General features: G+C 33.8%; 1 protein-coding gene across 1 annotated transcript in view; it reads left to right on the forward strand.

The window, feature by feature from the left end:
• Positions 1-15,248, forward strand: part of AOPEP (aminopeptidase O (putative)) — a 498,190-nt gene that overhangs the window by 36,836 nt on the left and 446,106 nt on the right. Inside the window, 2 exon segments of the mRNA XM_020971658.2 lie at positions 2,477-3,336; positions 3,339-3,396. Coding sequence (XP_020827317.1) covers positions 2,559-3,336; positions 3,339-3,396 — 836 coding nt within the window. The 5' untranslated portion in view covers positions 2,477-2,558.

Genomic DNA, 15,248 nt, shown 5'->3' on the forward strand with positions numbered 1-15,248 from the left:
TCTGTCTCTCTGTTAGAATGTTAATGTGTGTTTAGTCTTCTCTCCTCAAGTAGACTACAAGTTGTTTGAAGGCACACACCATTTTTAATGCTTCTTTTTATATAATTGCAAAATGCATTGCTGCATGCAATGTGCTGGACACATAGTGTTATTACACTACATATATGTTTCAGGAAGCTTGACCAAATAATGAGAGTGCAAAAGGAGCATTTAAAAAAAATTTTATCTTATTTATTTAATTTTTTCTCTAATTATTTATTTTTCGTTTCCAACATGCACTTCCACAAGATTTTGAGTTTCAAATTTTCTCCCCATCTTGTCCCTCTCCCACCCCAAAATGGCATGCATTCTGAATACCTCTAATCTGCCCTCCCTTCTATCTCCCCCACCCCCATCCCTTCCCCTTCTATTTTCCTGTAGGGCAGGATAGATTTCTATACCCCTTTGCCTGTATTTTTTATTTCCCAGTTGCATGTGAAAACAATTTTTAACATTTGTTTTTTAAACTTTGGGTTCAAATTTACTCCGTTCTTCCCTCTCCTGCCACCCTCATTGAGAAGGCAAGCAACTCGATACAGGTTATACATGTGTAGTCATGCAAAACACTTCCATAGTAGCCATGCTGTGGAAAACTAACTACATTTCCCTTCATCCTATCCTGCACCCCCGTTTATTCTGTTCTCTCCAAAAGGAGCAATTTTTAACAGCAATAGTATATGCTAATTTTTGTTTTGGTAGCTCTGATAAAAATTTTAAATGTTTTGTTTTCTGGTGTAGGGTTGCCTATGTACCGCTTTTCATCATCAGGATCACTTTCTTCCTCAAATTAACTGACTTTATAGTGTCTGGCATTTAGAATTATACCATGTAGTTTTATATAGGATTTCTCAGAAGTCTTAGTGAAGTTTTAAAGCTGTTAAAACTTAAAATTGCACTAAGACTTTTGGGACACCCTGTATTATTGGGCAATAAAATCAATTGTGATTCCTGTTACCTACAAAAATTTCCTAAAACTAATAGCTTTATGAATTGTTTCAAAGCTAATAAAAGATAATCAGATATCTATTTTCTTATGTCTTCATAATCAGCTAATTTTTTTTACAGTAGTTATCAAATTGGCAAATATGACTCTTGAAGCTCTTTTTCTTCTAATGTAGGTATATCATTTTAAACAGAAGCAACAGAAACATTTTTTTTCTTTAAAAAACAAGGAAGTAATATAATTTTTTTGGATAATAAAATACATGCTTATTTTTAGAAATACAAACGATTATACTAACATTATTGATTCTGTAGCATTTAACTGTTATCTGGGTTCAGATATGAGCCATGCTTTCCCCCTAAATTTGGCTAGCATAAGACCCAATTATGGCCTGTAGTCAGTGTTATTTTTTAGTTTGTACCTATGTTTTCTATTTTTTTTCTAAGAGCTCTTATTTCAGAAGTATAACTAGCATTTAGGGACGGCCTGTAATCTGACCATTACAGTTTTTTTCTCTCATGTTACTTCCTTTAATATTATACACATATTCTCCCTATGATTTCTTATTCTTTTTAATAAAGGAAGAAAAAACAACATATGCTGAAAGAAAATTAGACATAGAAAGAATGAAGTAGTATCAAATAATTTTTTAAGCTAGATTGTTATAAAAATATAAAATCTACTTTGAATCAAAACTTTTATGGTGAACTTACACATTTTATTATAACAGCTGTTGCTGCATTTTAATTTCTTTTTTCCTATTATAGGTATTTGCATATTTTCTTTTCAAAAGACCTTTTGTTTGCCATAAGAAAGCTGTTATCTAGAATGTTAATGGGTTTTCAGCTATTAAGATGTAATGATATACTTGAGCATTTAACTATAAATTTGAAAAATCTCTATGAACAATCTCAAAGGAATACTTAGAATGTACTCCTAGTAAATTGGCTCATTTTCTTATAACCTACTAGAATTGTTGATGTAAGCTCAGTCCTAATGTGAAAAGTACATTAATCCCCGGAGTTATATTGTATGTATTAAATTATTACTCTGAAAGAATAAAACATGAAGCCACTTAGTCTTCATTCTGACTTTTTACTTAGTATCACAAGAGAAGAACAATCACTTTATTTGATGCACAAAATTAGAAATGATGCACTTAACATTTAAAAAAAACATAGTGTGAAGTAATATGCTAAGTTTTCTTTTGCATAACAAATCTTTTCTAAAATAAGAATTGTTATAGCTAAAAGCAACATCTTTTTGTCCTTACTGAGGACCGTTTTATTCAGTTGGTGAATGGAAATACTTTTTAGATGTTCATGATGCTACTTTCTTTTATATCAATGAGATAAATTTGTTTGCCTCCTAGTTAAATACTCTCGGTATGGAGAGGAACTATTTATGGACAGTAGTCAACTCTTAAAAGTGGAAATTCTAATAGTACTTTGTATTTACAATTTCCTCTAATTGTGTTTTTCTTCTTGGGTAAAGGATTGACGTTTGTGGAGCTCAGTTCCTGCATCAAGGACTTACTAACAAACAAGGATTTGGATGGAAGATTAAAAGAGTGTGAATGGTGGAATCATCAGAGCTGCTGCCCAGCAAACTTAAAACAATGGAGAAAGTGTTAGACCCTTCCAGAGATGACCTGCCTCTCATGGCCAATGCTAACCACATACTTGTAAAGCACTATGAATTGGATTTGGATGTGGATTTTGAAAGCCATGTCATTGAAGGTGCCATCATCATTTTCCTTGAGCCTGGAAGTGGATCCAAGAACCTGAGTGGTGTTGATGGGGGATCTGTCCAGTCAGAGTCAAGTGAATCTGGCAAAGTTGAGACATCTGAACCTTGCCACATTCCTGTGACAAATCTAGGAGCTTTCTCATCCAAAATGAGATCTAAAGATTTTGCTGACTGTGATAAAAGTGAAAAAGATACTTCTGATAGAAGTGGTAACCATAGCAGCAGAGAACAAACTTATGGAATTTCTAGTTCAAAGAACTGTTGTGACCCAGGGAATCATGGAAGTGAGGATTTTTTGCTTATACTGGACTGCTGTGATTTATCTGTGTTAAAGGTCGAGGAGGTAGATGCTGCTGCTGTGCCAGGTATTGAAAGATTTACAAGGTCTACCAAGCTCAGTAATGTTTCTAAGGAGCTCAGAAATCAAATTGTGCATGAACTTGTGACTCTACCTGCAGATCATTGGAGGGAACAGTTACATTATTATGCTTGCTGCAGCCAAGCTCCTGGCTGTGGAGAACTCCTGTTCACCTCTAGCTCCTGGAGCTTACAAATCAGGAAAATGGGGGTTAAGACAGCCACCGACTTTCCTCACATCATAAGAATATGTACAAAACAAAGCCAGAGGGGAGATCAGTTACATGGACCACAGACCAGAATGGGAGGTAGGTTAACTGAGAGTTGCACAGTCACCTATGGTGGGAGGCAGGCATTCATAATAATGCTCTTCTGAGTCAAAGAACCATACCAAGATGTTCATTTTATTCATTCTGTAGCATTGCCATTAATGCTTTTTAATACCATAGAGAAACAGGTTAACTCCCATGTAGGCTAAACTCTTGATGCTATTACATCCCTTAAGCCTAGATGAAAAGATCAGGTATGTTAATCATATCCATTTATGAATGGGGACATTGGTATGTAAGCCTAATGAGCAAATCTAGAACCTACCACTCCATTTGGAATTTGGTGTTTTTGTTGCAGAGATGGGTGATATGTGCTCCTGAGGTGATACTTTCTTATGTGCTGTTCCTACTTTGAAGAATAGGTGGAAGTGAAAATCAGTCATTTAGCATATTAAAAAACATTTAAAATTTTTTTTTAAAGTAAAACAGTTTTTTGGCAATGATATTTAGAATTTGGCTTCCCTTATTTGGTAGTCTTTGACTTAGAGAACCTTATTAAGATTAGATACTTCCTCTGTTTCCAATTTTAATTTTTTAATTTTTGGAATTATTAAAAATACATTTACAGAATGCTATTATTAGAAACATTTAATAGTATATTGGCTATAAATATAGGCAATAAAAATAAAAAGGCCATCTAACGCCTTGTTCTTTATCATCTTTGGCAGCAACTGACAATTTTGAGGAACTACTGATTAATACTCTCTTCCTCAGCTTCCTTTGTACCTTGCTATATCCATCTTTTTTCCCACTTTCTTACCCTTCTTGATTTTCTTTGCTGGATTCACAGGACCTTTACATAATGTGGGTTAGGGAGTGGGGCGGCACTAATAAATGTTGAATTGATTTGAAGTTCATGTCTGGAATGTAAATTGAATATACTTCTTTTAACTTTTTATTCCTGTAGCATTCTTTTTTGTGTAGAAATACATTTCAAATACATTTAAAATTCATAAATGATATGAACTTTATAAGAATGTATTTGTAATACATTCTTTGGGACCACTCTCCCAACCCACTGGAAGACTAGTTCCCCCGAGGGTGATTACTGCTTCTCCCATCACAGTTGTAGGGGTAGTCCTGATGAGTGTATATGGGATTCCCTTCTGATGCTATGATTCACTAACCTCCATTGGTGTGCCTCCCTATATCCCATGATTATCAATTGATATGTTAACCAGCCAGACTTAATTTACTTTTAGAAAAAATTTGCTAAAGTGGATAACAGTTCAGCTCAAACCCCATCTTCTCTTAAATTCCTTTGCAGCTGTCCCTAGCTTCTAATGCCTTCCCCTCTGAGATTACCATCCATTTACTCTATATATTTTGCACATACCTAGTAATTTTCATGTTGTTTCCCACCTTTGTTTGTATCTGAAGCACTTACTGTAGTGCCTGGCTCCTAGTAAGTGCTTAATAAATGCATGTTCACTGACTGACTCTTCTTTCTTTCTGGTCTTCTTGTATTATGTCACTTTCACCCCATCTGTTGTGTTTGAAAGGTAGTATTTTTGAAGAGATTGATCACTGATTTGGAAGATATTCTTCAAAACACATTTATATAGCAGATCTGTTGTTCACATCTCAAGGTTTCTGTCTAATGTTAGGGGTTACTGTAGCTGCCTTTAAAGGAGGTTTTCCTTGAAGGGCTTATTCTCAGCCACACTGAATATTTGTAGCTGTGATACAATTCCATATCAAATAATTCTAGATGAGATTTTGATGATTGGTCTTATTACTTTGGTGGATAAGATGTCCTCTAAATGTCTCTAGCCATAGCATTGTCCTTTTTTAAAAATTAATTTATTTTGATTTATCAACAGTCACTTTCATAAGCTTTTGAGTTTTAAATTTTTCTCCACCTCCCTCCCCAAGATGGTGTGCAATCTAATATAGGCTATACATATACATTCCTATTAAACATATTTCTAAGGAAGAGTTAGAATCAATAGGAGGAACCACAAGAAAGAGAAAACAAAACAAAACAGAAGAAAAAGATAGCAAATAGTATGCTCCAATAGGATTGCCCTTTTTGAAGAAGAATTTGAGACCTCTTTTCATATGTGAGCATTACCTTCTTGGTTTTTAATTTAGTTGTTATCCAGGTTTGGCAACTCAAAATTATTCCATTGATGAATATTTCTTTGGGAATTATTTTTTTGCCTAAATATAAAGTCCTTGTTTGTTTTTTTAGACTCAAAAGAGAGAACATATTCAAAGCAAACTTTAATGAGCTATATACTTATTATTATTATTATTAATATTATCAGGAGCAGCAGTAGTAGCAGTAGTCATAGTTGTAGTAGTACACCTATCAATGGTATACTCTATGACTCTCTATCTATATTAATTAACCAGAATCCTGAAGGTTAAATATATACAGTTAGTATTTTATTAGTTCCATATTAAAAACAGATTATAACTGCCAAGCTAATATGAAGTCTAAGATTTAAGCAAGGTACTATTTCCTTGCATAATATTGCTGGCAACCTCTATGGCTTTCTTTGAGTAAATTCTAGATTAAAATTTCTAAGGCTTCTATCTAGTTCAGTGGCTTCAAGGATGATTGTCATTCCATTTTATTTTTGTTTTACAGAAGAAAGTGTTTACCCATCACCTTATGATACCTATCTTGATTAGTCTCCCTAAATGTTCTCTATATTGAAATTTTAATAACAAATATTCCTTCTTATTTATGTACTTTTTTTTGTATTTTAAGATAGTTAATAACTGCTATCTCAACATTTACATTATAAGGGAAAGTGACCCAAGGTGGTAGAGAGGATCAGAGAATCATGCTCCACCTCCTCATTACCTGCCCCCCACCCCCAACTCCTCCCCACCAGCAAATAGAAATACCAAAGAGAAGGAAACTAGCTCTGAAAATAGCAGCATGAAAAAAGTCTGAAACTTGGGACAGTGCCTGTGTGAGGAGAGCCCAACTTTAACATAAAGTTCAAAGTAAATAAATAGTCTGGAAAAATGAGCAAACAACAAAAAAAGGACCTGACCATAAAAAACTACTGTGGTGACAGGAAAGATCAAGATACAAACTTAAGAAAATGACATCATGAAAATAGCTACAAGCAAAGCCTCAAAGAAGAAATGTTTAAATTAGACACAAGTACAACAAGAATTCCCGGAAGAGCTAAAGAAAGAGATTAGAGTGGTGAGGGAAAATTTGGGAAAAGAAATTAGTGATGCAAACAAGTTATGAAAAGGGAATTAATAGCTTGGTAAAATAGGCACAAAACAAAACCTGAAGAAAATAGCACCTTAGAAAACAGAATTGGCCAAATGGCAAAAGAGAAATAAAATTTCACTGAGGAAAAGAACTCCTTAAAAAGCAGAATTGGCCAAGTGAAAAAAGGTACAAAACTTCACTGAAGCAAAGAACTCCTTAAAAAGCATAATTGGTGAAATGGAAAAAGAGGGACAAAACTTTACTGAAGAAAATAATTCCTTAAAAATTAGAATTGGGCAAGTGGAAGCTAATGACTCCATTTGACATCAAGAAGCAATAAAACAAAGTCACAATAATGAAAAAAGTAGAAGAAAATGTGAAATAGGTCATTGAAAAGACAACTGACTGGAAAATAAATTGAGGAGAGATATTAAGAATTATTGAGTTGTCTGAAAGCTATAATTTACGAAAAGAGCCTAGACGTTATATTTCAAGAAATCATAAAGGAAAACTGCCCTGATATCTTAGATCTAGAAGGTAAAATAGAAATAGAAGGAATCCATCAATCACCTCCTGAAAGATCCCAAAATGAAAAGTCCCATGAATATTATATTCAAATTTCAGAGTTACCAAGTCAAGGAGAAAATATTGCAAGTAGCCAGAAAGAAACCATTCAGATACTGTGGAGCCACAGTCAGTATCATATACGATTTAATAGCTTCCATGTTAAAGGAGGAAAGGGCTTGGAATGTGATATTCCAGAAGACAAGAGCTAGGATTACAACTTACCCAGCAAAACTGAATATAATATTTCAGGGGGAAAAATAGATATTTAGTGAAATAGAGGACCTTCAAGCATTCCTGATGAAAAGACCAGAGCTAAACAGAAAATTTGACATTCAAACACAAGATTCAAAAGAAGCATAAAAAGGTAAACTTAAAGAAATCATAAGAAACTTAAGATTAAATTGTTTACATTTCTGTATTGGATGATGATACATACATGCTGCTTCTAAGAACTTTATGAATATTAGGACAGTTAGAAGGAATCTGTGTAAACAGAGGGCACAAGTGTGAGTCAGTTATGTCATGATGACCTAAAAAAATGAAGGGATGAGAGAGAGAGAAGCATTGGGAGAAAGGGGAAGGAAGAAGAAGAATATGGAAAATTATTTCACATGAAAGAGGTGTAAGGAAGAGCTTTTAGAATGGAGGGGAAAATGCGAGGATGATGATGGTAATACTTGAACCCTACTTTCATTGGAATTGGTTCAAAGAGATTCAAATATACATATTCAATTGGATATAGACATCTGTTTTATCCAATAGGAAAATAAGAGAGGAAGGGAATAAGAGAAGGAAGGGGCTGATAAAAAAGGAGGGCAGATTAAGGAAGGTAGTAGTCAGATGCAAAACAGACTTTTGAGGAGGGACAGGGTAAAACGAGAAAAGGATAAATTTAAAATAAAAAGATAGTGTGGAGGGAAATACAGTTAGAAATCATAGTTGAATGTGAATGGGATAAGCTTACCCGTAAAATGGAAGTGTATACTTGAATGGATTAGAAACCAGAATCCACTAATATGTTGTTTTTAAGAAGCACACTTCTTGTAACACACTTCTGTATCTGTAAGAAACAGAAAGATACACACAGAGTAAAAATAAGGGGAAGAAACAGAGTTTATTAGTTTCAGCTAAGGTAAAGAAGGGAGGGGTAGGAATCATGACTTCTGACAATGCAAATGCAAAAATAGACCTAATTAAAAGAGATAATCAGGGAAACTACATTTTGCTAAAAGATACCATAGGCAATGAGGTAATATGAATACTAAACATGCACCAAATGGAAGAAGATCCATATTCATAAAGCAAAAATTAAATGAGTTATAGGAGGAATTGTAACACCATAATAGTGGGGGACCTCCACTTTCCCCTCTCAGAGCTAGTTAAAATCTAACCATAAAATAAATAAGAAAGTAGTCAAGGAGTTAAAGAATTTTAGATAAGTTAGGTATGATAGACCTGTGGAGAAAATTGAATACAAAGAAGTATATATATATATATATTTTTTTTTCAGCTGTACATTGTACCTTCACAAAAATTGACCATGTATTAGGGCATAAAAACCTCATAACCAAATGCAAAAAAGCAGAGATATTAAATGTACACTTTTGATATCATAATACAATAAAAATTATATTCAATAAAAGGCCTTGGAAACATAGATTAAAAATTAATTGGAAACTTCTAATCTGATCTTCTGATCTCATCCTGAATAATGAATGGTCAAAGAATGAATAATAAAAACAAACAATAATTTCATTGAAGATAATGACAGTAATGAGACAGCATACCAAAATTTGTGGGGTACAGCCAAAGCAGTACTTAGGGGAAAATTTATATCTGTAAACTGCATATCAGTTTAAAAAAAGAGCAGATAAGTGAATTGGGCATGCAATTTAAAAAACCAGAAAAAGAACAAATTTAAAATTCCCTAGTAAGTATCAAATCGGAAATCCTATAAAATCAAAAGGGAGATTCATAAAATTGAAATAAAAAAATGAACTAATAAAACTAGGAGCTAATTTTATGAAAAAAATCAACAAAGTAGAGAAACCATTGGTGAATTTGATTGAAAAAAGAAAGAGGAGAACCAAATTACCAGAATCAAAAATGAAAAGGTTGACTGCACTGTCAGTGAGGATAAAATTAAAGCAATCATTTGGAGCTATTTTACTCAATTATATGTCAGTAAATCAAATAATCTAAATAAAAAGGTTGAATATTTACAAAGATATAAATTGACAGATTAACAGAAGAAGAAATAGAATACCTAAATAATTCTATCTTAAGAATTAAGCTATAAATGAGCTCCCTAAAAAAAAATCACCAGGACCAAATGGATTTGCAGGCGAATTCTACTACACATTTAAAGAACAATTAATTCCAATACTATATAAGCGATAAAAAAAAATAGGCAAAGGAGCAGTCCTGTAAAATTCCTTTTATGACACAAATATAGTTTTGATATCTAAACCAAGGATAGCAAAAACAGAAAAATAATTTCTGTAATGAATATTTATACAAAAATTTTGAATAAAATGCTAGCAATATGTTACAAAGATCATACACAATAGCCAGGTAAGATTTATGTCAGGAATGCAGGACTGGTTCAATATTAGGAAAACTATCAGAATACTTCACCATATCGATAACAAAAACAAGAAAAATCATATGATGATCTCAATAGATTTAGAAAAAGCCTTCAACAAAATGCAGTACTTATTCCTGTTAAAAACACTAGAAAGCACAGGAATAAATGGAGATTTCCTTAAAAAATGATAAGTAGTATTTAATCTAAAGCCATCAGCAATCTAGAAGCCTTCCCAGTAAGATCAAGGATGAAACAACAATGCCAGTTATCATCGTTATTGTTCAATGTTGTACTAGAAATGTTAGCTTTAGCTTAGCAAGAAGACAAGAAAAAGAAATCAAAGGAATTGGAATAGGCAAAATGGAAACAAAACTATCACTCTTTGAAGATGATGTTATGGTATACATAGAGAAATCCTAGAGGAACCAGTAAAAAACTAGTCGAAGCAATTAAACGTTTTAGTAATGTTGCAGGATATGAAATAAACGCACATAAATCATCAGCATTTTTATGTTATCAGCAAAGTCCAGCAGCAAGAGAAATCCCATTTATAGTAGTTGCAGACAGTATAAAACACTTGAAAGTCTGCCTGCCAAGATGAACTTGGGAGCTGTATGTACACAATTACAAAAGACTTTTCACACAAATAAAGACAGATCCAAACAAGTGGAGAAATATTAATTGCTTATGGGTACATTGAGCCAATATAATAAAAATGACAATTCTCCCTAAACTAATTTACTTATTCAACTACCAAAAATATTTTCCTGTGTTAGAGAAAATAATAACAAAATTCATCTGGAAGAGCAAACTGTATCATAAAGCAGTAATCATGAAAGCAATCTGGTAAAACAGAGTGGTGGGATCAGTGAAATGGATTAGGTTCACAATAAACAGTAGTAAATGGCCATAGTAATCTAGTGTTTAATAAACCCAAAGATCCAAGCTTTTGGGGCAAGAACTTACCATTGACAAAATTTGCTAGGAATAGGGGCAGCTAGGTGGCACAGTGGATAGAGCACTGTCCCTGAAGTCAGGAGGACCTGAGTTCAAATCTAGCCTCAGACCAAACACTTGGCATTTACTAGCTGTGTGACCCTGGGCAAGTCACTTAACCCCAATTGCCCCAAAATAAATAAATAATTTGCTAGGAAACCTGGAAATATGTTTGTCAGATAGCAAGATAAGGTCAAAGTGGATGTATGATTTAGAGACATAATGGTTGATATCATAAGCAAATTAGGGGAGCGTGGAAAATTTTACATGTCAGATCCATGGATAAGGGAAGAATTTATGACGAAGAGATAGAGGATCACAGGAAGTAAAATGAATAATTTTGATTACATGAAATTAAAAAAGTTTTTGCCCAAATAAAACCAGTGCCGCCACGATTAAAAGTGGGAAACTGGGTAAAAAAATTATATCAAGTTTTCCTGCTGAATGACTTATTTCTTAAATATTTAGAGAACTGAGTCAAATGTTTAAAAATAAGAGCCATTCCCCAGTTATAGTATATGAATGTAATGGAATACAGTGGTGCTATATGAAATGAAGAAAGAGATGGTTTCAGAAAAAACCTAGGAAGACCCATGAACTAATTTAGAGTGAAATGAGCATAAACAAGATAAATATTTGTACTATAACATTGGCATTATTAAAAAAAAACAGTTTTGAAGGACTTAAGAACTCTAATCAGCTTAGCGATCAACCACAATTCCATAGAACCAGTGATAAAGAATACTAGCTACTGCTTGACAGAGGTTATTAACTAATATGCAGAATAAAGCAAATAATTTTGGACATGGTCAGTATGGGAATTTGTTTTTTCTTTACTATGATTATTTGTTACAAAGATTTTCTTTTTTTTCCCTCAGTAGGAGGGAGAAAAGATAAATGGTTGATAATTAAATACAGTAAAATTTAATTTAAAAAGAAAAGAAAGAGGGGAAAATCAAATTACCCAACAAAAAAATGAATGATGAATTAACAACAAGCAGGGAGGAAATAAAAAGAATCATTAGAAACCACTATGCACAATTCTATACTAGCCAAACTAAGAATCCAAAAGAAGGTGATAAATGTTTATTAAAATATAAAATATGCAAACTAACAAAGAAAAAGAGATCTAAACCCATTCAATCTTAGAAAAAGAAATTGAGAAATTCACAAATGAATTGACAAAGCAAAAAAAAAATAACCCTGGGCTTAATGGATTTACAAGTGATGTGTTTTTAAATATATAAAGAGCAATGAATATCTATGCTGAAATAGAAATAGAGATAGAAAAATACTCTTATCAAGCTCCTTTTATAAACATAGTCCTGATAGCCAAACAAGGAAGAGTAAAAGCATCAAAAGTGAACTAGAGTTCAATATAATGAATTAGCAATGCAAAAAAATTAACAAACATATAACCTTCATATATTATATAACACATTATATAGATATAACAATATATACAAATTATTCATTATGATCAAGTTGAATTTGTACTAGGGATGCAATGATCATTTGAAACTAGGAAAATTGGCATAATTAATCATTTCAGTAACAACTTCCACAAAAATAACATGTCAGATGCAGAAAAAGCCTTTGAAAAAATGGACTATTCATTTGTTATGAAACCTTTTTTCAGAGGGGTGAGAGGGATTATATTGGGAGAAAGGGAGAGGTAGAATGGGGTAAATTATCTCACATAAAACAAACAAGAAAATGCTTTTACAGGGGAGGGGAAGTGGGGGAAGGTGAGAAGGAATGAGTGAATCTTATTCTCATCGGATTTGGCTTAAGGAGGGAATAACATATCCATTCAATCAGGTATGGAAATTTATCTTCTCCTAAAGGAAAATAGGATGATAGACGGGAGGACAGAGTGGGGGAAGAGGTAATGAGAAGCAAACACTTCTGAAGAGGGACAGGGTCTAAAGAGAGAATAGAATAAAAGGGGGGCGGGATAGGATGAAGAGAAATTTACTTAGTTTTTCACAACATGACTACTGTGGAAGTGTTTTGCATGACTACCCATGTGTAACCTGTGTCGAGTTGCTTGCCTTCTCAATAAGGGTAGGTGTGGAAGGAGGAAGGGAGAAAATTTAGAACCCAACATTTTAAAAACAAATGGTTTTTTGTTTATTTTTGGTGAGGCAATTGGGGTTAAGTGATTTGCCCAGAGTCACACAGCTAGTGAGTGTTATGTGTCTGAGGTCGGATTTGAACTCAGGTTCTATTCCAGGTCCAGTGCTTTATCCACTGCGCCACCTAGCTGCCCCTGAAAACAAATGTTTAAAATTGTTTTTACATGCAACTGGGAAATAAGATATACAGGCAATGGGGTATAGAAATCTATCCTGCCCTACAGGAAAATAGAAGGGGAAGGGGATAAGAGAAGAGGGGGGGAGATAGAAGGGAGGGCAGATTAGGAGAAGGGGTATTCAGAATGCATACTGTTTTGGGGTGGGGGGAGGGGTGAGATGGGGAGAAAATTTGGAACTCAAAATCTTGTGTAAGTGAATGTTGAAAACTAAAATTTATCTTATTGAAAACATTTTTAAAAATACATAATCAAAGGACCTTCTTTCATATAATCAACATTTAAAACCAAGACCTAGCATTATTTGTGATGGCAAAACACTGGAAACTATCGTGATAAAAATCAGTGTGAAGAAAGGATGGGTGCCCATTGTCTTCATTATTATTAGATATCCTGAAAATGTTATCTATAGTAGCCAAACAAGAAAAAGAAATTTGGTTATTAAGCACAGATAAAGAGGAGGCCAAATTATCCCTACTTGTGGATAATACAGTGTTTTACTTAGAAAACCCTAGAAAAATGACCAAAAATGAGGCAATAGATTGAGTAAAGTGCAGGATAGGAAATAAGTCTGCAAAAATTATAAGCACTTCTGTTTGCTACCACAAAAAGCAAATGGATGAAAGATGACAGTTTTCCTGATTATGATTTACTGTTGGATGGACAACCTATTTCATAGAGCTCATTCCTTACTACTTATATCTCAGACAGGCGCTGCAACCAGGCAGTGATCTGTACTCATAATTTAACAGGAGTGAGAAAGCAGGTCTTTGGGATTGTCTTTGGGAAATTACACAGTTCTTTTAAGCACCCTGAGCTTTCTCCTGAAACAAAAGCCTTATCTTTTGACACCAGTATTCTTCTTGTGGTTTCTGGCTAAGAGCCATAGAATATACCATAGTCTCCAAAAAATTAAAAGTTGCTTGTCACCAAGTGGGTAATGGAGAGACTCGTGGTTACCATGAACAGGCTGCAACATATTAGAAATGAACTATGTAGAAGAAATGATAAAAAGATGTCATCAAGTCATTTTCCATAACTAGAAAATAAAGATGAGGTGGTCATAAAACAATACTGATGGACAACTCACATGTTCCATTAGTATGCATATGACATAAAGAGCTCTAGAGGAAGAAAGAGGAACTTCTTCATAAGAAGAAGAGCAAAGGGAATTGGAGGAAAATACTTTATGTTTCATTAGTTGTTGTATCCCTGGGAAACTTATTTAAAAAAAAAACCTGACCCACTAAACTACAGAAACTACCCACCTCTTACCTAAAATAACAAATTCAAATATATTCTAACAGGATAGCCCCCCCCCCCTTCAAACCACTGATCTATAACTGTGCTCAAATACATTCCTAGTTTAGTTAATGCCTTAGGGAAGCTCCTTGTGAAAGAAAAAAATATGTTTCTGAAAGAATAAAAAAATTTTTTAAAAGAATATGAAAAAATCATATCTTTGAAAATAACTGATTTTGAGGAAAGAGGTAAAACTTCACACTTTTCTTCAGAAACTAAAACAGAACAAAATAAATGGTAAAATGCATCTGTTCTTTCTCCATTAAAAAAAAATCAACTAAGGGAAAAATGTTTTCACTCTTTGTGTTTTCCTTTCTCCAGAGCTCTCCACTGAAGTAGAATAACAGGTTGTTCTGTGTTAGCTGACACCTCACTAGAACTAGTCAGCCTCCCTCCCACTCTCACTCCATGAATAATATAAATATTTCACGAGTATCTGATGTAATTGTTGTTCTGACAAGTGCTTCCTACTTTAAAATGGCTTTTAATGCTACAGAGCCATTTTGATGGCAGCAAGCCATGGGCCTGCCCCTGAGCTTTCTTTTTCATCTCTCTTTTCCATGCCTCTTTTCCTCCCTGCCCCCCAGCCCCTTTTTATTTTCCCACCACACACAGAACTAGTATGAACTCCCTAAGGAGTTTCATGTGTGAATAAGTCTCCTTGGGGTATGTGAGATGAGCCATCATGAGGAAGATTTTTCCTTTATGTGTTGGAAGGAATTATTTGGTCTGGAAATAATGAAGTTATAAGCATAACTTTAATAAGCATTAAAGAATTTCAGGCTGGTGCCCACACACCCTACTACATTCCATTAGCATTTTAGCAATGTGGCTGAGATACAGGGCTGTGCATGTAGAAGTAAACACAGCTGCATATATGT

The sequence above is a fragment of the Phascolarctos cinereus genome, unplaced genomic scaffold (genome assembly GCF_003287225.1).
Source record: "Phascolarctos cinereus isolate Bilbo 61053 unplaced genomic scaffold, phaCin_HiC Scaffold_4;HRSCAF=312, whole genome shotgun sequence".
NCBI lineage: Eukaryota > Metazoa > Chordata > Mammalia > Diprotodontia > Phascolarctidae > Phascolarctos > Phascolarctos cinereus.